At 35.1% G+C, this 22,714-nt stretch overlaps 1 protein-coding gene across 2 annotated transcripts in view; it reads right to left on the bottom strand.

Annotated features, from left to right (window-relative positions):
• LOC111057319 (elongation factor-like GTPase 1) overlaps positions 1-22,714 on the bottom strand; it is a 286,987-nt gene that overhangs the window by 192,168 nt on the left and 72,105 nt on the right. For both annotated transcript variants that reach the window (XM_039435938.1, XM_039435937.1), the window contains exons 17-18: positions 21,315-21,513; positions 15,786-15,925 (exon numbers count right to left, since the gene is read on the bottom strand). In XM_039435938.1, the coding sequence (XP_039291872.1) occupies positions 15,786-15,925; positions 21,315-21,513 (339 nt within the window). The remainder of the gene's footprint in view (positions 1-15,785; positions 15,926-21,314; positions 21,514-22,714) is intronic.

The raw sequence follows: 22,714 nt of genomic DNA, 5'->3' as shown, positions 1-22,714 counted from the left end.
GCTTCAGATAAAATTTTAACACAAAATTTTTAGTGGAAAAGATTAAGCATAAAAATCTCTACAATTGATGTTCAGTAACATTTTCACCTAAAATTGAAAATAAGCTCGTAATTCGAGAAAATGTTATTATTTCAATTTCAAACTGTAGGCAACTATTGATTCTATTAAATGATTCACTATGAAGAGATAGCAGACCTCGTATGACTCCAGCGTTATTGTCCTGTCACCAGCTGGCTCAGATCTTTGTTTATAAGTGGACTTGAGATGTGCGGGAACACTAGCGTCAGGTGATCAATTTTCATAACGGCAAGGAAAGTTGTGTGAGTGCGCCACACCAGATTTTTTTTATGCTAATGAACAATTTTCTTCAATATAATAATGGGTTGTGAGTTGATTGAGAGTTGACTTCAAGAGCTAACTTGAGATTTAATTATTATTTAACGAAAATTCCAAATAAATGCTGCAAATCACCCCGAAGACCTCAGCTAATTAGCATTTGAATAAATGCATTCTCTATTTAATTACATCTGTAACTTGAGATTGTCTAAAATATTGAAGACTAGCAGGTAACCCGTGCTCCGCGAGGGTCCAATTGAAAACTTGACAAACTGAAAACGTGACCAACTAAAATCATGAAGAATTTAAAATAGGGCTATAACCATCCTCGGCGAATTAAGAATATTCTTTGGTGTACAAGGAACGCCAACTTTGATTTCTTATTAGTTTTTAACTAGTAGTTCTGTGAACAGTAGACCTCGCGCAGTTATAAACCACAGTCTCCTCTAATACTGTCCATCAGAGTAAATTTTGTCCTGTCCTGTCGTGTCGGCGAGATATCGGTGTATAAACGACTAATGGCTGTTTGGGTTGTTGTATCGACAATGCTAATAATTTGATGTAACAGCTATAATATGCTACTGCCATCAAAAGCTTACCGAGTTGAAAGCAGAGAAAAGTCGGGAGAAAATACTATTCTACTTCAAGTTATCAATTATTGCATGCCTCACTGCATGCAATTAATAATAGTCCACACAATAGCTGTTTTCTAATTAAGGTATATTGGGAATTGGAAATTGAGAATACTGCGTTCTCATCCACAAGTCCTGATTGAAACTATAGACCTTATGGAAATACAGCAATAGACTGGCTTCTCCACACATCTGTGTAATCACTTGTCAGCTGATTTATGATCAATAATTCTATAGTCTGATTTTTACTCTAATATTGGCGTATGAAGGAGGCTCCGTTTTCATTTTATACTAGTAGTTCTGTGAACAGTAGACCTCACGCAGTATTCTCATCCACAAGTACCTGATTGAAACTATATACCTTATGGAAATACAGCAATAGACTAGCTTCTCCACACATCTGTGTAATCACTTGTCAGCTGATTTATGATGAATAATTCTATAGTCTGATTTTTACTCTAATATTGGCGTATGAAGGAGGCTCCGTTTTCATTTTATATTATCCTTGAAATGCAAAATTTCCAAAAACCTTGTATATACGTCGACGCGCAATTAAAAAAGGAACATACCTGTCAAATTTCATGAAAATCTATTACCGCGTTTCGCCGTAAATGCGCAACATATAAACATTTAAACATTAAGAGAAATGCCGAACCGTCGACTTGAATCTTAGATGGGATGCACACCGGAGGAACGCGTTTCGTGAAATAAGTTTCAGGAACCGTGGAACGAAAGTTGCTTGCAATCGACTGATAAGAATACACAGGATTGTGCGCACTGCGTCCCATGATACTCCAGTTTGCTTGATTGCGTGAAACCAGATTTCGTGAAACTCGAATAATCGGTTTCCTCTAGCAGTAGTTTCACGTTTCGCATCGAAAAATTGTGTGATTTGTAGAAATTTGTGTGATAGCTATTTGTGATTTGTGTGATAGCTCAATTTGAAATTTTTAATTTGGTTATAATTTAACTAATTGAATTATAAATAATTTAATCAGCGTAATTTGAAATAGTTTCACACAAAATCATGGCAGGAATTTCATTCCAAGTAAAATTGGCCCAAGCTGTAGAAAAACGCCCTAACCTAACCTAAAACCTAACCTAACCTAACCTTTATGACTTTAAACTGAAGGAGTAGGCCTACAGCAACAGAGACAAAGTACAGATTGCATGGGAAGTAGTTGCAAAAGAAGTGAACAATAATTCAGGAATTCATTTTTATTTATCATTTGAAATAGTTAATCGGAACCAGTAAATCAACAACACACAAGATTTAGTTTGAAGGAGAAGAACTAAATATAAAATGAAAATGACAAATAACCATTCTTTGCATTTGATCCTCTTGGCTTACAGTGAGCCTCCAGTTGCTGTCCCTCTTCTTCATTTGTGCACCAACCAATGCCACCAAACGATCAAAAAGTGGCCTTTATTTGTGCACCAACCAATGCCACCAAACGATCAAAAAGTGGCCTTTATTTGTGCACCAACCAATGCCACCAAACGATCAAAAAGTGGCCTTTATTTGTGCAAAACCAATGCCACCAAACGATCAAGAAGTGGCCTTTATTTGTGCACCAACCAATGCCACCAAACGATCAAAAAGTGGCCTTTATTTGTGCACCACCAATGCCACCAAACGATCAAAAAGTGGCCTTTATTTGTGCACCAACCAATGCCACCAAACGATCAAAAAGTGGCCTTTATTTGTGCACCAACCAATGCCACCAAACGATCAAAAAGTGGCCTTTATTTGTGCACCAACCAATGCCACCAAACGATCAAGAAGTGGCCTTTATTTGTGCACCAACCAATGCCACCAAAAGATTAAAAAGTGGCCTTTATTTGTGCACCAACCAATGCCACCAAACGATCAAAAAGTGGCCTTTATTTGTGCACCAACCAATGCCACCAAAAGATTAAAAAGTGGCCTTTATTTGTGCACCAACCAATGCCACCAAACGATCAAAAAGTGGCCTTTATTTGTACACCAACCAATGCCACCAAACGATCAAAAAGTGGCCTTTATTTGTGCACCAACCAATGCCACCAAACGATCAAAAAGTGGCCTTTATTTGTGCACCAACCAATGCCACCAAACGATCAAAAAGTGGCCTTTATTTGTGCACCAACCAATGCCACCAAACGATCAAAAAGTGGCCTTTATTTGTGCACCAACCAATGCCACCAAACAATCAAAAAGTGGCCTTTATTTGTGCACCAACCAATGCCACCAAACGATAAAAAGTGGCCTTTATTTGTGCACCAACCAATGCCACCAAACGATCAAAAAGTGGCTTAGACATTCGGAAAAAATCCTTAAATCTGTTAGGATCACTTATGAGCAAGTTCACAACAACGAGGAACCACAGAGAAGAGGAACCCTTCTTCTTTGTGGAGGAACTAATATCGATCCCGGTCTCGATTCCTGATCAGTGGGTGCACCCAGTATTTTCGTATTTTCTTTATAACCTATTTTTTTGGACATTTTATTAATTTATCAAAATTTGGGAATGGAATAGATTTGGGCCAAGCCTGTTGTTCCTTCCTAATCATATTTATATGATTTGTGATTCTGTCCACGAATAAATAAATAAATTACTTAGCCACCATGACAAAATGACCAAATCGTCATCGCTATTCATCGTGAAACTGACAGGAAAACCGTTTCTATTGTATGCATGTGCGAGTGAAACTGATTGCATGAAACACGTTTCCTGAAACTTGTTTCTCGAAACGCGTTTCACCGGTATGCATCCCGCCGTAGACCTCACTTCGCTCGGTCAATGATTCAACTGAATCAACTAGAACCGGTGACATTGATTGATTGATTGATTGAGTACTTTATTTATGTAGATTACAATATATGCTGGCTTATACACTTATATACAATAGCTTACAATACAGCAAAATTATAGATGAATTTACATAACATAGACTAAGAAAATAATTATTGAACTGTATATGATATGAAAAAGTAATTTGTAATATAATAACTATAGATAATTATATTGTAATGCATCTACATAAATTGGCGGAACTTTGGACATATCAATGTCCATTCTTTGGAAAGAATATTAAAAATATCCTCCCCACTAACTCTCTACCAAAAATGAGATACTTGTGGATGAGAAAACTGCGTGAGATCTACTGTTCACAGAACTACTAGTTATTTAATTCACTATATTTATATAGCTTTCATTGGATATTCAAATAAATCATTATAACTATTTCGGTGTTTTAAATTATCAATTTTTTTATTTCACAGGAAACAGCAACCCTGAATTCCCCTGGTCGAGAGTGAATGAACTGATAAAGACGATGGAAGAGGAGGAGAAAGAAGAAAAGGAGAAGGAGGATGAGGAGGAGCAGGAGGAGGTAGTACTAGCAATTGAGGAGGAGATCATCTGAAGGAGGAGGAGATAACAAATAGAGAGAGAAAGTGAGTGAGGGAGAGCGAACGAGAGAGAGTGCGAGAGCGATAACAAATCGATTCCTATCCTTTTTCCAGTCACGACATGTGAGGATCCCTTTCAACTATAGTGAAGTCCACGTTATAATGGCAGTGGAGAAGGATAGGAGAAAAACGTTGCCGATCCTCTGTCTTGTCAATGCCTTCTATAGACGGTAGCTGATACAGGTTTATTGATGTTATATCAACTGTTTATTCTCGTTTGAAATATTCAAATAAATTCTATTAAGCAGTGAATTATATTTTTCAATAATTATATTTCATAATTAAGATTAAACATTTTGTCAATTGATTTTTAATTCTACATTGTTGTATTACAATCTGGCAACAAAGCAGAGTGAGAAAGAGATAGCGCTATCAGCTTTGTTGAATGATAGACAAGGAAAGCAATACCATGGATAATCAAACACTGCCATTATAACGTGGACCTCATTATAACATCATTCCTTTTCATAATAAAGAGAGAGAGATCAAAGCTTCCTATCATAGAAGAAAGATAGCACAGGAAGATACGCCATGGTTTCTAGAATTTATTCAAAGTTTGGAAGTTTTGTATCAAATTATGGTGTTGTGTATCAAGTTGAGATGATACTGTATCAACACAATATGGTACAGTATCATCTCAACTTGATTTGACACAACCATAATTTGATACAAAACTTCCAACCTTAATGTGTATCACCACACATGATACAGAATCACCACAATAATATGATACAGTATCATCTCAACTTGATACACAACACCATAATTTGATACAACACTTCCAAACTTTGATTGAAATCTACAAACCATGGCTTATCTTCCTATGCTATCTTTTCTCTATGGTTGCAATAGACGAGATGATACTGTATCATTTATGATGATACTGTATCATGTGAGGTGATACTGTATCATTTATGATGATACTGTATCAAGTGAGGTGATACTGTATCATTTATGATGATACTGTATCATGTGAGGTGATACTGTATCATTTATGATGATACTGTATCAAGTGAGGTGATACTGTATCATTTATGATGATACTGTATCATGTGAGGTGATACTGTATCATTTATGATGATACTATAGAGAAAAGATAGCATAAGAAGATATGCCATGGTTTGTAGAAATCATCCAAAGTTTGGAAGTTTTGTATCAAATTATGGTATTGTGTATCAAGTTGAGATGATTCTGTATCATGAATGGTGATATGCCACGGTAAAGGACAATTATTTTGCAAATTTCTTCTCCGATTACTGTCGACTACTGTCTATTATCAGTGTGTTGTTGGGAGTGTAAGAAGGGCACAGTATGAGAGACTACCAGCGTCACATAGCTTCACTAAAAACAACTACTAGGACTATCGGCTTCAGTTGACACTCACATTTGCAACATAACGGTCCTTTACCATTGCATATCACCATAAATGATACATTATTACCACAATAAGATACAGTATCATCTCAACTTGATACACAATACCATAATTTGATACAAAACTTCCAAACTTTGGATGATTTCTACAAACCACGGCATATCTTCTTATGCTGTCTTTTCTCTATAGTATAACCATAAATGATACAGTATCACCTCACATGATACAGTATCATCATAAATGATACAGTATCATCTCATCTCTCTATTTTAACAGTTGAAAGTGATTTTCACTCAAGTGACTGTGGACTTCACGGGTAACATGTGAGAATAAATGTTAAGTCTAAAAATAAAACTACAAATTAGAGAAAAATTCTAAAAATAAGAATTCCAACCTGTACTGATTCAAACAAATTTGAGGTATACAGTGAGGTTCACGTTGTAATGGCTGTATTTGATCATCATTGGTGTTGCTATCCTTGTCTATCATTCCACAAAGCAGATAGCGCTATCATTTCCTACTTCTGCACTGTTGCAAAAGTTTAGAGGTTTTGTGTCAAATTATTGTGTTAGGTATCAAGCTCACAAAATACTGTATCATATTGTGGTGATACTGTATCATTTTGTGGTGATACTGTATCATATTGTGGTGATACTGTATCATTTTGTGGTGATACTGTATCATATTGTGGTGATAATGCATCATTTTGTGGTGATACTATATCATATTGTGGCAATACTGTATCATATTGTGGTGATACTGTATCATATTGTGGTGATACTGTATCATATTGTGGTGATACTGTATCATTTTGTGGTGATACTGTATCATATTGTGGCGATACTGTATCATATTGTGGTTATACTGTATCGTATTGTGGTGATACTGTATCATTTTGTGGTGATACTGTATCATATTGTGGCGATACTGTATCATTTTGTGGTGATACTGTATCATTTTGTGGTGATACTGTATCATATTGTGGTGATACTGTATCATTTTGTGGTTATACTGTATCATATTGTGGTGATACTGTATCATATTGTGGTGATCCACAAACTTTCCCACCTCTACAAAGTTCTCAGATCGTTTTTCAACAATGAAGACAATAGTATATTTCGCACCTAGAGCAGAAAATGAGATTTTTCCGGCTCGAAATCGGTTTTCAAGTCCGAGGCCGTAGGCCTAGGCCGGAAAGAAACCTGTTCTGACGTCAGACGAGAGTCGTCTGCAAACAATGTCTTTCAGATCTACGTAGGGACTGGAAAACAGCTGCTTTCTGTGCAGTGTGGCGAAAAATATAATCAAACAACAGTATATTCAATCTTAATTATAAAAATATATTATGTGATCATCAAAAAATATATATTCAATCTTAATTATTATAAAAATATATTATGTGATCATCAAAAAATATATTATCTTAACCAACTGATTATTTGAAACAAGAATGAACAGTTGATATAATATGAGATATACCGGTATGATCTATCCTCTATAGAAGGCAGAGGCAAGGCAGAGAATCGGCAACAGTGTTCTCCCATCTTTCTCCACTGCCATTATAACGTGTACCTCACTTTTAAATGATTGGCATTCATTCTTAACGTGTCAAATATTGTAATAACATGTCAGTTATGTTAATTAGCGTGGTATATGTTATTATATATCATAAAATTATGACCAAACATTGAGAACGGGTATAAATAAATCTGCACTTCCCTTAGTGTGAACATTATTTCAAATTTATGTTAAAATAAATTTAACTGAATTTATAAACGTTTTTAGCTGAAACTAATGAATTTATTTAGATTTAAACAAACTTGAAAATTGTGTTCAAAGTGCAGATGATAAACTAAAACGAACGATTAGGATAAGATAGATTTTATATTGTTTTAAAAATAATTTATGTTCAATAATTAGAAACTATTCATCTTTGTTATTATTTTTAAACTAAATCGGCAAAATAGTGAGTTGTTTCATTTTTATATTTTATTTACCCCGATTTCAATCCTCTATGAAATACTGTATTATCATCATCAGGTAACCCGTGCTTCGCAAGCGTCCAATAATTAAAAACTTGAACTTCTGAAATATTGAAGAGTTTGAAATAGGCCTATAACCATCCTCGGTAAATTAAGAATCTATATGCAAAATGTCAATTTAATCAGTTGAGTAGTTGAGACGTGATGATGCGTCATTCGTGAATTTCATGTCCCCTACGTGAATAGCCAATTCTTGTCAAGCCAATTGACAAACTGAAAACTTGACCTACTGAGATCTTGCAGAATTGAAAATAGGCCTATAACCATCCTCGGTAAATTAAGAATCTACATGTAAAATGTCAAGTTAATCAGTTGAGTAGTTGAGACGTGATGATGCGTCATTCGTGAATTTCCTATCCCCTACGTGTATAAGCCAGTTCTGTCCTTTATCATATTATAGATGAGTTTTGTATCAACAACTAAATTGCCGATATGGTACCTTTGTAAAATATTGTCAAAGATTATACAATTCATGGTGAAAATAAAATAAAATTTAAATCTTTGTAAAATAGTGTCAATTCATGGTAAAAATAAAATTTAATGCAAATTAAATTTAACCGCCGGAGCGAACCTAGATCACTGTTGTAATTTATTTAATTATTAATTTTAAATTAAATTAATTTTTAATTTAATTTTTATTAATTTAATTATTATTTATTTATTTTTGATACTATAAGAACAACAGATTTGTTCTTCATGAATAAAAATAGATTGGAAACTAATTAGTCAATATTTAATAATAATTAATATTTAATTATCAATTCAGCCCAAGAGACAGTGGTATAGTGCACAATACAGTTCAGTACTCTAATATATCTTTATTTATTCAATCATTCAGAATTATAAAACTTTAGATATACTGAAATTTGTAGAAATTATGAAAATTAGATATTTGCATATCTAATATCTATTTCTTTATTCAATAATTCAAAATAAAAAAACCTTCTAGAAACGAAGAAATTGATAAATATTTAAACAATTTAAATATTGAAAATATTTGTATATTTTCAAAAATATACAGTAGTACATATCATAATACATTACTGTAATAGTTTGAGTCTGTACCCCTTATGTTGTCAAAGAAAGAAATCCTTAATTGTAATAGTTTTTTGTGCAACTAGTGCGCAAAGTGTCAGTTTGCTGCACCGAAAGAAAGGCGAGGGCGGAATGGTTTCTTGAGTGCAGCAGAGGAACTTTGCGCACGTATTTCACATTAAGTTTTTCCTACAGTTACCATTGAATATGAAAAGTGGGTAATTATGGGTAAAATTGCCTGAAATGCATCAAATGTTTTTCTGTGTAATTTTATTATTGATAAAAACCTTAATCCTAAAATCCTAAAGTCCTCGTTGTCGTTGGTTATAATATATAATGAATAATAATTAGCGCGTTGTGCTTGGTTGCACCTCTGCTCACTATAGCAGCCACAGCAGTCACTGTTACCAACTTCATTTTGATTTTGCTGCACTGTTGCTCCATATAACCTACTAAGTATTTTGCGTTGCCATGTTGCAAATCTGGAGTGCAGAAAAATTTTTCCCGCACTAGAGCGGAAAAGTGATTCTTTGCGTTCTGTAATCAGTGCAGCAATGGCCACTTTTCAACGTAACTGTAGGAAAAAATTTAAATAACTTTCTTCCTTTATTCATTTATACAATAAGAACATCATCAAAATGATAGGGAGAGGAAAAATAAGGTAACCTTGTGCTATTCCTCTCCCAAATTTAGATAAGGTTACACATAGTCCGAAATAGGTCAAGTCTTGTAGTTCTTCAATTGACAAAATTTTCAGTCCTCAAGTATTTTCACAAAGTAGATTTTCAAATTGAGATGCTTCAAAACTGAACATAGAAGAAATATTTCACATTATCTATATATATAAAAGCGAAATGGCACTCACTCACTGACTGACTGACTGACTGACTCACTCACTCACTCACTCACTCACTCACTCGCATAACTAAAAATCTACCGGACCAAAAACGTTAAAATTTGGTAGGTATGTTCAGTTGGCCCTTTAGAGGCGCACTAAGAAATCTTTTGGCAATATTTTAACTCTAAGGGTTGTTTTTAAGGGTTTAAAGTTCGTCTCTTAGCATGTATATTCTTCTTCTCCCAATCTCTTAATTATAATTGAAATTTCCATATCATATGTTACTATAGAACTATAATCTAGATAGAGTACCTCTTCGAAACAGTTGTTAACTGGCAACTAAATTAATATTTTGTCAGGTTGGCATTAAGTGAGTTGACTTTGTTAGGTTGGCACCAAGTTGAAGATTTAAATGCATTTATCGCGGAAAAATTGATTGGGCACTGCTACTTCATTCCTGGGAATATTATATTACTAGCCGTCAGGCTCGCTTCGCTCGCCATATCCGTTTAGCCAGACGTTTAGTCTGGACCCCCGACTGGATTGTCCCAACATGATAAAAATGCAGGCGAGCGAAGCGAGCCTGCTAATCTCATTCTTGGACGATCCAGTCGGGGGTCCAGGGGGCGTAGCCCCCTGGCTAGACGGATATGGCGAGCGAAGCGAGCCTGACGGCTAGTTAAAAATATAATTTTGAAGAATTACCGAAAAACAGACTTAGTTTTGACAGCTGATTTCTTTTCGTCAATAATCAGATTTTAAATCCATAAACTTTCACAAGAAATATTAACAGATATGTTAAATATTTGAGAACCCAACAAATTCTTGAAATTAAATTGAAAATTCCCTTTATTTCAATGTATTTTCCCAATCATCTTTATGAATTGTGTTTTGTGTAACATTGAATAAATAAATAAATCCTTCATTACAACACTGATCTAGGTTCAACTGTATAAGGCTATGAATTTGTAAAATTATAAGAGAGTTGGGTGTTATATGTTTAGAAAAACTATTATAACTGTGATTATATACTTATTTAATATCTATACCGTAAATTTATATTTATTTTTCAACTACTCTATATTACTTATCTAGTTAATAAATTAGGCTAATGTTCATTAATTTAATTAATACTCATGTATATGCCAAGAATATATTATATTATTTTAATAGTTTTCTATTATTTATGAAACATAGTGTGCAATTAAGCTCATATTACTGCTATATAATTATTAATTATTATTAAACGAAAATCCAAATTAAATGCTGTAATTCACCCCGAAGACTTCTGCTACTGCAAATATTGACAACAGGGTGAACAGCTAGATGGAAATTAATGGTAGAAAAATTTTGGTGTAAGGGTAGGCATTCCTGACCGGCAATTAGGAGGTACTGGGTTCGATTCCCGGGCTGACAAGTAATTTTTGAATAGTAGCGCTCATCGAATTTCCATCTAGCTGTTTACCCTGTTGTCAATATTTGCAGTAGCAGAAGTCTTCGGGGTGATTTGCAGCATTTAATTGGAATTTTCGTTTAATAATCATTACAGATTCATTAGCATTTGAATAATTGCAATAACTCAGTTATTTCCATCTGTTAATTGCTATATATTTGTTATTTTGTTGCATATATAAATATTATGGATGCTTATTTTTATTTATACAAGCTAAAATGAAGCAATAGATTTTATGTATTATTCACATAAAAAATACAGACTAGGTGTATACATAACAAAAAGGACTTTCATTTCATTTGACCTTTCATTTCAATCTTATCGTTATAATAAATATAATAAATAATATCGTTTTATAAATATTTTGGACTCAAAATTGGACAAAAAACGTGTAGTGTAAACATAACCTATTTCTGGACAATTTCTATCTAAATTTGGGAAAGTAACAGTTTTGGGCTCCAAGCCTGTTGTTCCTTTCCCAATCATTCATAGTTGAGAATGATTGTATCTATTAATGTATAAATAAATAAATAAATAATGAGGTCCACGTTATAATGGCAGTATTTGACTAGCAATGGTATTGCTATCCTTGTCTATCATTCAACAAAGCGGATAGCACTATCTCTTTCTCGCTTTGCTCTGTTGCCAGATCGTCTTTTAACATTGTAGAATTGATAATTCATAAACAAAATATATCATCTTAATTATGAAAATTCATTATGATATAATTATTATTATTAATTTAAAAATAATAAGAAAACAAATATATTGTCAAATTTCACTAAAAATTTATTAAAAACTTTAAAACAGAACCATGGTTTCACGTAGTTAACCAACGCATCATCAGCTGTACTGAGGAATGAGGATACAGAATTATTAACTACGTGAAACCATGGTTCTGTTTTAAAGTTTTTAATAAATAATTCTGTATCCTCATTCCTCAGTACAGCTGATGATGCGTTGGTTAACTACGTGAAACCATGGTTCTGTTTTAAAGTTTTTAATAAATTTTTAGTGAAATTTGACAATATATTTGTTTTCTTATTATGGAGAGATTTCACAACATCACCATCAATTCTACTAATTGAAAAATATAATTTTTGCTTAATTGACCGAGCGAAGTGAGGTCTAAGATTCAAGTTGACGGTTTGGCATTTCTCTTAATGTTTAAATGTTTATATGTTGCGCATTTACGGCGAAACGCGGTAATAGATTTTCATGAAATTTTACAGACATGTTCCTTTTTTAATTGCGCGTCGACGTATATACTAGGTTTTTGGAAATTTTGCATTTTAAGGATAATATAAAATGAAAAAGGAGCCTCCTTCATACGCCAATATAAGAGTAAAAATCAGACTATAGAATATTATTCATCATAAATCAGTTGACAAAAATCTGGTGTGGCGCACTCACACAACTTTCCTTGCCGTTATGAAAATTGATCACCTGACGCTAGTGTAAACGCGCATCTCAAGTCAATGATCTGAGCCAGCTGGTGACAGTTCAATAACGCTGGATACACACAAGATTTGCTATCTCTTCATCTATATAAATAAAAGCGAAATGGCACTCACTCACTGACTGACTGACTGACTGACTGACTGACTGACTGACTGACTGACTGACTCACTCACTCACTCACTCACTCACTCGCAGAACTAAAAATCTACCGGATCAAAAACGTTCAAATTTGGTAGGTATGTTCAGTTGGCCCTTTAGAGGCGCACTAAGAAATCTTTTGGCAATATTTTAACTCTAAGGGTGGTTTTTAAGGGTTTTAAGTTCGTCTTTTAGCATGTATGTTCTTCTTATTCTCTTAATTTATAATTGAAAAATGTCCATACCGTATGTTAATATAGAACTATAATCTAGAGAGAGTACCTCTTCGGAACAGTTGTTAACTGGTAACTAAATTAATAATTTTGTCAGGTTGGCATTAAGTTGAGTTGACTTTGTTAGGTTGGCACCAAGTTGAAGATTGAAATGCATTTATCGCGGGAAAATGGATTGGGCACTGCTACTTCAATCAGAGCTATTCCTGGGAATATTATATTACAAGCCGTCAGGCTCGCTTCGCTCGCCATATCCGTTTAGCCGGACGTTTAGTGTGGACCCCCGACTGGATCGTCCTGACATATGATAAAAATGCTCAAATGAAAAATGCAGGCGAGTGAAGCGAGCCTGCTGATCTCATTCTTGGACGATCCAGTCGGGGGTCCAGGGGGCGGAGCCCCCTAGCTTGACGGATATGGCGAGCGAAGCGAGCCTGACGGCTAGTAGTGAATAATTTAATAGAATCAACTGTTGCCAACAGTTTGCAATTGAATAATTACATTTTCTCAAATTTCAAGCTTATTGAATAATTACATTTTCTCAAATTTCAAGCTTATTTTCAATTCTAGGTGAAAATGTTACTGAACATTAATTGAAGAGATTTCCATGCTCAATCTTTTCCACTCTAAATTTTTCGTTTAAATTATATTTGAGACCTGATAATTGGAAATCTAAAATCAAACTTTGCATAGATGGGGCGGAGATCCTGAAATTTTTACAGATATGGGACTTGTGGCAGTTGATATAGCTTATCAATGACTATTTTAGGTATGAATTTGATCAAAATTGTTGGAGCCATTTTCGAGAAAATCGCGAAAAACCCTGTTTTTGACAACATTTTCGCCATTTTAGCCGCCATCTTGAATCACATTTGATCGAAATTGTTCGTGTCAGATCCTTATAGTGTAAGGACCTTAAGTTCTAAATTTCAAGTCATTCCGTTAATTGGGAGATGAGATATCGTGTACACAGACGCACATACACTCATACACACACACACACACACACACACACACTCACACACTCACACAGATCAATACCCAAAAAACACTTTTTTGGACTCAGGGGACCTTAAAACGTATAGAAATTCAGAAATTGGGATACCTTAATTTTTTTGGAAAGCAATACTTTCCTTACCTATGTAATAGGGTAAGGAAAGTAAAAATCATACTATAGAATTATTCATCATAAATCAGCTGACAAGTGATTACACAGATGTGTGGAGAAGCCAGTCTATTGCTGTATTTCCATTAGGTCTATAGTTCCAATCAGGACTTGTGGATGAGAATACTGCGTGAGGTTTACTTTTCACAGAACTACTAGTTGATTATTTCAAACCAGAATGAACAGTATTACATCAATAAACATGTATCAGCTACCGTCTATGGAATGCATTGACAAGACAGAGGATCGGCAACGTTGCTCTGCTATCTTTCTCCACTGCCATTATAACGTTCGAATAAAGCTTAACTCACACTTAGGCGACTCAGGTGGAGAAGAGACTGGACTCTAGTGGAGAGCATGTGTTTCCAAATGGTGACACTCAGACCAGTCGATTCTAGTCTCCGCGACGTCACCATTTCAAAACACATGGGCCCATATGAATAAAACCAGAGCAAATGTTCATGAGCAAAAGCATGGAGCAAAAGGTTTTGCTCATGAGCAAAAGGTAGAAGCAAAAGCATTTGCTCATTTTTTTATGAATAAGCTTTTCCTTATACTCCTACATTATGCTCCTGAACTCTGGAGCAAATGCTCACGCATTTTAAAGATTTTTCATCAGCTGATTCGCTTTTGTAGCCTTACTTTGTTTTTATAGCTCACGGAAGCGCTAAATATGCAAGTAGGGGGCACCGCTTGTGTTTGCGTCGTCTGCTTTGTTTTCTATTATTTATGAATAGAGTTTTAGGTTAGTTGAGTTTAGAATTTTGAAATAATAGCGTGAAAAAATGTCATCTCTATAATAATCTTCAGCATATTCTTAAATGCCTATTTCCTATTTTGTGATGGCTATCTTTATATCAGGTAGCTATCTTTTGTATTTATTCTTTTGTAGGGATAATGGTGATATATATCATGGTTGAATCTAAAAAGAGTTTTATAGTTCTCAACTATTGGTTGTGATCTTATCTGGTATAGTTTCCTCTTCCTCATACGAATTAGTTGAGCCATTTTACTATGAGCAAAAGGTGATAAGCTGCTCTAGACTAGACTCACCTTTTTTGAAGCATTTGCTTCAAAAGATGAGCAAATGCTCTAGTTTATTCATACAATTTAGAGCAAAAGCTTTTACTTTTGAGCAAATGCTCAAAATATTTTTTTGATGAGCATGAGCAAAAGGTTTTGCCCACGTTTATTCATAGAAAATGAAGCAAATGCTCCATATTTTAGAAGTATAAGCAAATGCTCAACTTTATTCATATGAAAATGAAAATGAAAATACTCTTTATTAGGCGGAGTTAGGACCATGCTCTCGACCTGACTCGCGTAAGTGTGAGTTGAGCCTAAAGGTGCGTACAGACTGTCGCTCTGCTCCGCAACCGAACGTCACTCCAGCAGAGCGATTGATGATCGACCGGCGAGCAACAGTGGTTCGACCGGGGAACGCGAGAAGATCTAACATCTTCCGTAACGTTCATGATGGGTGCGTGGGCGGAGCGACTGTGGTTCGATGGTGGTACGATGGTGGTACGAGGGCGGTACGAGGGAGGAGCGTGCTCGGTGCGGGTTGGAAGCGCGAATATGTGTACGCAGCTTAAGGTTCAAAGTGTATACAACAAATCTCACCTTGGACATTGGCGTTGACCTGTATAGTACATCTGTACATAGCGACCATGAGACGTTGAGGTTGGGACATAAACGCCTTCCTGCATGCTTCTTTAGCCATAGACATTATTTGCCCAGACAGTGGTCCATAAGGCAGCGTACTGTAACAATATTATACAATATTTTATTTATTTATTATTTATCCATTTATACAATAAACTAGCCGTCAGGCTCGCTTCGCTCGCCATATCCGTCTAGCCAGGAGGCTCCGCCCCCAGGACCCCTGACTGGATCGTCCAAGAATGAGATCAGCAGGCTCGCTTCGCTCGCCTGCATTTTCCATTTGAGCATTTTTATCATATTATGTTAAGACAATCCAGTCGGGGGTCCAGACTAAACGTCTTGGCTAAACGGATATGGCGAGCGAAGCGAGCCTGACGGCTACTAATATAATATTCCAAGGATTGAAGTAGCAGTGCCCCAATCAATTTTTCCGCGATAAATGCATTCAAATCTTCAACTTGGTGCCAACCTAACAAAGTCAACTCAACTTAATGCCAAGTTGACAAAATTATTAATTTAGTTGCCAGTTAACAACTGTTTCGAAGAGGTACTCTATCCAGATTATAGTTCTATAGTAACATATGATATGGAAATTTCAATTATAGTTAAGAGATTGGGAGAAGAAGAATATACATGCTAAAAGACGAACTTAAACCCTTAAAAACAACCTTAGAGTTAAAATATTGCCAAAAGATTTCTTAGTGCGCCTCTAAAGGGCCAACTGAACATACCTACCAAATTTGAACGTTTTTGGTCCGGTAGATTTTTAGTTATGCGAGTGAGTGAGTGAGTGAGTGAGTGAGTGAGTGAGTGCCATTTCGCTTTTATATATATAGATACATCATTAAAATAAATGTCGGGGGACCGAGCTTTGCTCTGAAGTGTAAAAGCATAGAAAATTTGTAACGAAAGATTGAATTTATCTATATATATAAGAGCGAAATGGCACTCACTCACTCACTCACTCACTCACTCACTCACTCACTCACTCACTCGCAGAACTAAAAATCTACCGGACCAAAAACGTTCAAATTTGGTAGGTATATTCAGTTGGCCCATTAGAGGCGCACTAAGAAATCTTTTGGCGATATTTTAACTGTAAGGGTGGTTTTTAAGGGTTCAAAGTTCGTCTTTTAACATGAATATTCTTCTTATTCCAATATTTTAAAATTATAATTCAAATGTCCATACCATATGTTAATATAGAACTATAATCTAGAGAGAGTACCTCTTCGAAACAGTTGTTCTGGTAACTAAATTAAAAATTTTGTCAGGTTGGCATTAAGTTGAGTTGACTTTGTTAGGTTGGTACCAAGTTGAAGATTGAAATGTATACATCCAGGACCTCCTAAATCAATTTATCCAGTACCTCCTAAATACCTATTTAGGAGGTCCTGATTTATCCCGGAAAAATTGATTGGGTACTGCTATTTTAATCAGAGCTATTCCTGGGAATATTATATTATTAGCCGTCAGGCTCGCTTCGCTCGCCATATCCGTTTAGCCAGACGTTTAGTCTGGACCCCCGACTGGATCGTCCTAACATATGATAAAAATATGACATAACATTTCAAATTTGGTAGGTGTGTTCAGTTGGCCCTTTAGAGGCGCAATAAGAACGGATTTGGAAAAAATTCCAAAGATACGCCCAAAATCTGCGTTTTTTAGCGTTTTCTCAGCTTTATCGAGGACAAATAAACAGAGAATGTTCAAATTTACTACAGAAGCTCAGCTGGGGTGCAATAATGTTGTGTTAGAAGGAATTTGAAATAACGCCAAAGATACGACCAAAATTAGCGTTTTCTCAGCTTTTCTGCGTTTCCTCACCTTTTTCAATAATTGATGGAAATATATTTTAAAAAATTCAGTACACAGGTTCAGCTGAGGTGGAAGAATTTTGTTCGCCAAAGATACGCCGATATAGTAACAGGTGTTTTTCGAGATCAAATTGACATAATGCGTTCAAATTCGGTACAGAGGTTCCGCTGAGGTCTACATGCAGGCGAGCGAAGCGAGCCCGCTGATCTCATTTTTGGACGATTCAGTCGGGGGTCCAGGTGGCGGAGCCCTCTGGCTAAACGGATATGGCGAGCGAAGCGAGCCTGACGGCTAGTACCTAGTTTATATTTATTTATCCATTTTCTCAGTCGTACAATCATTTTTACATTTATATAAGGAGACACTACAGGCTTTGCCCAAAACTGTCCATTTTCAAATTTATACTACAGTCCAAATCAAAATCTAGGTTAAGCTTCTATCACTCATCAAAATAACAATTTATTCTCACTTCAAAAAACAAACACATCATCAATTACAACTATGAATTTGATTTAGAATGATATACTATGTTTGCTACAATATTTGTTAATATACTATATACTATTCTACACTAACAGCATCTAGTTACTATTTTGGACTTTCTGAAGTAAACATGTTTTCTAAAGAAAAAGAGAAAAAAACAATAAGTTTTTCTTGCCGGATTATTCTTTTCATGAGATCAGCTGAGGAATAACCCACACATGCACTCGCTCACTCACTTCCATTACGGTATCAACAGATGACAAAATTTCCCTTTATCCCCGTATTTATCCTTTTAATGTCCTTCAGCGAGTTATCCCAGGGTTGAGACATAGTGCAATCGAATTTTCATATCTTAAACCTAATTTGTTCCAAATTTCGTGAGAATCGTTAGAGCCGTTATCGAGATCCGGTCACATACAGAAATATAAACATCTAAACAGAAATTACTGGTTTAATTGACCGAGCGAAGAGATGTCTAAGATTCAAGTCGACGGTTTGGCAATTCTCTTAATGTTTAAAGGTTTAGATGTTTAAATGTTTATATGTTGCGCATTTACGGCGAAGCGCGGTAATAGATTTTCATGAAATTTGACAGGTATGTTCCTTTTGTAATTGGGCGTCGACTTATATACAGTACAATGTTTTTGGAAATTTTGCATTTCAAGGATGATATAAAAGGAAAAGGAGCCTCCTTCATACGCCAATATTAGAGTAAAAATCAGACTATTGAATTATTCATCATAAATCAGCTGACAAGTGATTACACAGATGTGTGGAGAAGCCAGTCTATTGCTGTATTTCCATAAGGTCTATAGTTTCAATCAGGTACTTGTGGATGAGAAAACTACGTGAGGTCTACTGTTCACAGAACTACTAGTAGTATAGGATAATTATAGAAAAGAAATTGGATTTCTTTTTCTACAAAAGCAGTTATTTTCCCCATCTGTAAAAATATTACCTTTGATTTTCAACAAGGTTATGGAGAACACATTAGTTATTTGTGCAACTAGTGCGCAAAGTGACAGTTCGCTGCACCGAAAGAAACTTTATGGAATGGCTTCTTGAGTGCAGCAGAGGAACTTTGCTCACATATTTCACATTAAACTTTTCCTACAGTTACTATTGAATATGAGAAGTGGTTGATTATGGGTAAAATGATGGCTGAAATCCATCAAATGTTTGTCTGTGTGATGCTGTAATTAATAACAACCTTAATTCATTTAAAAATTAATAATCCAATTGAAGTTGAAAATTCTCAGCCAAAGTTCTCATTTTTATTCATTCAAAAATCAGAAAAAATACAGATAGAACAAAAAATTCACATTCAAAATACAGCGCGCGACCTAGCGGGAAGAATCGTACCCAAGTTTGTTTCATCCAGCTAAAAAGTACTGAAACAGGATTCAGAAATTTAGACTTTTGCTCAAATTACCGAGAAAAATGCTCAAAGTAAACTGAAGAATATTTATAAAAATAACATGGACAACAGAGAATATTTATTTTAGTATTCTTATGTTTTTTATTTATATGGATATCAAACGTTAATCATTTAACCTTAAAATTCGAATTTTATAATGTATATTTTCTACTTTTCTCATTGCTTGCAGTTGAAATGATAATTATCAATAGAAAAGAACTATTATTTATTATTAAATGATGAGAATTCGTAAATGATGATTATTTAATTATGATTTAGATGAACATTATTCTTGTTTTGGATTTCTAAATTGGGATTTTATCACAAAATGTAGGGTAGCCATTGAAATGATTCTTATCTAAATCTAACCACAGTCATTGTTACCAACTTAATTTTTGTTTTCGTGCACTAATCCTCCATATAACCTACCAACTATTTTGTGTTGCCATCTTGCAAATCTGGAGTAGGCAAAGTAATACTTTGAGCACTAGAGCGGAAAAGTGATTCTTTGCGTTCTGTAATCAGTGCAGGAATGGTCACTTTTCAAGGTAACTGTGGGAAATAGTTATTTGTGCAACTAGTGCGCAAAGTGACAGTTTGCTGCACCGAAAGAAACGTTTACAGCAGCAGAGGAATTTTGCGCACGTATTTCACATTAAATTTCTCCTACAGTTACTATTAAATATGAAAAGTGGGTAATAATGGGTAAAATTTCCTCAAATCCATCAAATGTTTTTCTGTGTAATTTTATTTTTAATAAAAACCTTAATTTATTTAAAATTGAATTATAATGATTAGTAATTCAATTGAAAATTTATGTGACTGCTTGAAGGGGGTTTATGTTATGTAAGCATTGAAATGACTAAAATGAAGGCGGCACATAATGGCAAGGCAACACTGTTCTCCACTGCCATTATAACGTAAACCTCACTATGAGTCAGTGCAGTTACCAACTTAATTTTGATTTTGCTGCACTGGTGCTCTATATAACCTACCAACTATTTTGCGTTGTCATGCTGCAAATCTGGAGTACGCAAAGTACTCACTTTGCGCACTAGTGCGGAAAAGTGATTCTTTGCGGCCTGCAATCAGTGCACAAATGGTCACTTTTCAAGGTATCTGTAGGAAAACTATTTCTAATTGAGACAGCTGACTTTTCAAATTATTATACCACTGATCTTTGGAAAAATTCATGAAATAATATTGATGGAGTATAGTAGGTTCTATGTTCTAACTTTACCGGATTTGTTTTTTCCTACAGTTACGTTGAAAAGTGGCCATTGCTGCACTGATTACAGAACGCAAAGAATCACTTTTCCGCTCTAGTGCGGGAAAATTTTTTCTGCACTCCAGATTTGCAACATGGCAACGCAAAATACTTAGTAGGTTATATGGAGCAACAGTGCAGCAAAATCAAAATGAAGTTGGTAACAGTGACTGCTGTGGCTGCTATAGTGAGCAGAGGTGCAACCAAGCACAACGCGCTAATTATTATTCATTATATATTATAACCAACGACAACGAGGACTTTAGGATTTTAGGATTAAGGTTTTTATCAATAATAAAATTACACAGAAAAACATTTGATGGATTTCAGGCATTTTTACCTCGCCTACGGCTCGGGCGTAAACGTTTCTTTCGGTGCAGCAAACTGACACTTTGCGCACTAGTTGCACAAATAACTATTGTCTGTGTATGTATGTGACTCATTCTCTGTAAAACGCATGACTTTGTGCATTCATGAATTTCATGAAATTTGGTAGTCTCACCTAGCACCTTGATCCTCACTGGTGTTCTCAACAGTCCACTGGTCTACCACGAAGGCAACCCCCATCATGGGTTCATCACACAGAGGCCCCGCCAGTGTTGCCAACTGAAATCCATTCACAAAACTGCTGTCATAGTCTAGCAGGCTGCCAACTGTGCCACTATTCGATGTAGATGTCCACGCGTTGCGCGCTGTGTGTCCTGAAACGTTTCAAATTAATTGTTTCAAATAATAGTTTGATTGGTTCATAATCATTTTTTTATCCAAGAAAGCTTTTTATATACAGGTTGAAACGTTTTTTATATATTTTTATAAAGGTTTATCATAATATTTTTTATCTGAAAGGTTTCAAATTAATTGTTTCAGATTATAGTTGGATTGGATAATAGGCCTAATCAATTTCTATCCAGCTAATTGAGTCATCAACAATGAATGCAAATTATAAAGTGTGATACAACTATACTAGAATCTTAGACCAGTTATAGAATAGACACGCTGGAAAGTCTAGCCTCTGAAGCCAACATCTACTGCCATATCGCCCCATCCTGACGTCAGCATCAGATAGAAAACTTTTCTGTAGAGTTTGTTTACATTGTTTTCCATAGCAGATTCTGTTATAGAGATACAATAGGGTAAGTAGATATCCCATGGTATAGGGTGTTTATGTCGCAACTTTTACTGTTATCTCAAGCCGATTACTGTCGATTTTTCCTGTTTTGATCTGGTAAGAGTGTATGAACGGCATAATATGAGAGACTACCAGCGTCATAAAGCTTCACGGGAAAGAACTACGTGGACTATCGGCTTGAGATAACAGTAAAAGTTGCGACATAAACGCCCTATACCATGAGATATCTACTTACGCTATTGTTTCTCTATGATTGTGTCTATTTCAGATGGAAGTGAATTATTATTTATGAAAATGGTGAACTCCCGCTGAAATAGAAATAGAAAACAAACTCTAAAGAAAAGTTTTCTATCCGATGCTGACGTCACGATGGGGGCGATATGGCAGTAGATGTTGGCTTCATCGACTTTCAGTATGAATATACAATGGGCCATGTCTATTTTATAACTGGTCTAAGACTAAGATAATTTCAAATCAACAAAAGATTTAGAGCCAGTTTCTGAGATTAATTTTCTAGACTTTAAACAGCTGGAGTCAGAAAATTGACTTTCAGAAACGGGGCGTAGTCACAATCATAGTCGAGGTCACTTTTAATTTAAATTTTGAAAAACTTGAAAATTGAACACAAAATAAAATAAATAGCTTCACTTCAAAAGTGTTTTTTGAAATTCAAGTTTAAAATAGAGAGAAAATAGTGTAAAGTTTCAGCTATTTTGAATTATTTAGGAATGTTTAATTTCGTCAAGGAAAAACGTTTCCAATCATAGAAATGA

The sequence above is a fragment of the Nilaparvata lugens genome, chromosome 9, assembly GCF_014356525.2.
Source record: "Nilaparvata lugens isolate BPH chromosome 9, ASM1435652v1, whole genome shotgun sequence".
NCBI lineage: Eukaryota > Metazoa > Arthropoda > Insecta > Hemiptera > Delphacidae > Nilaparvata > Nilaparvata lugens.
This window is presented reverse-complemented; position numbering and strand designations above follow the sequence as displayed.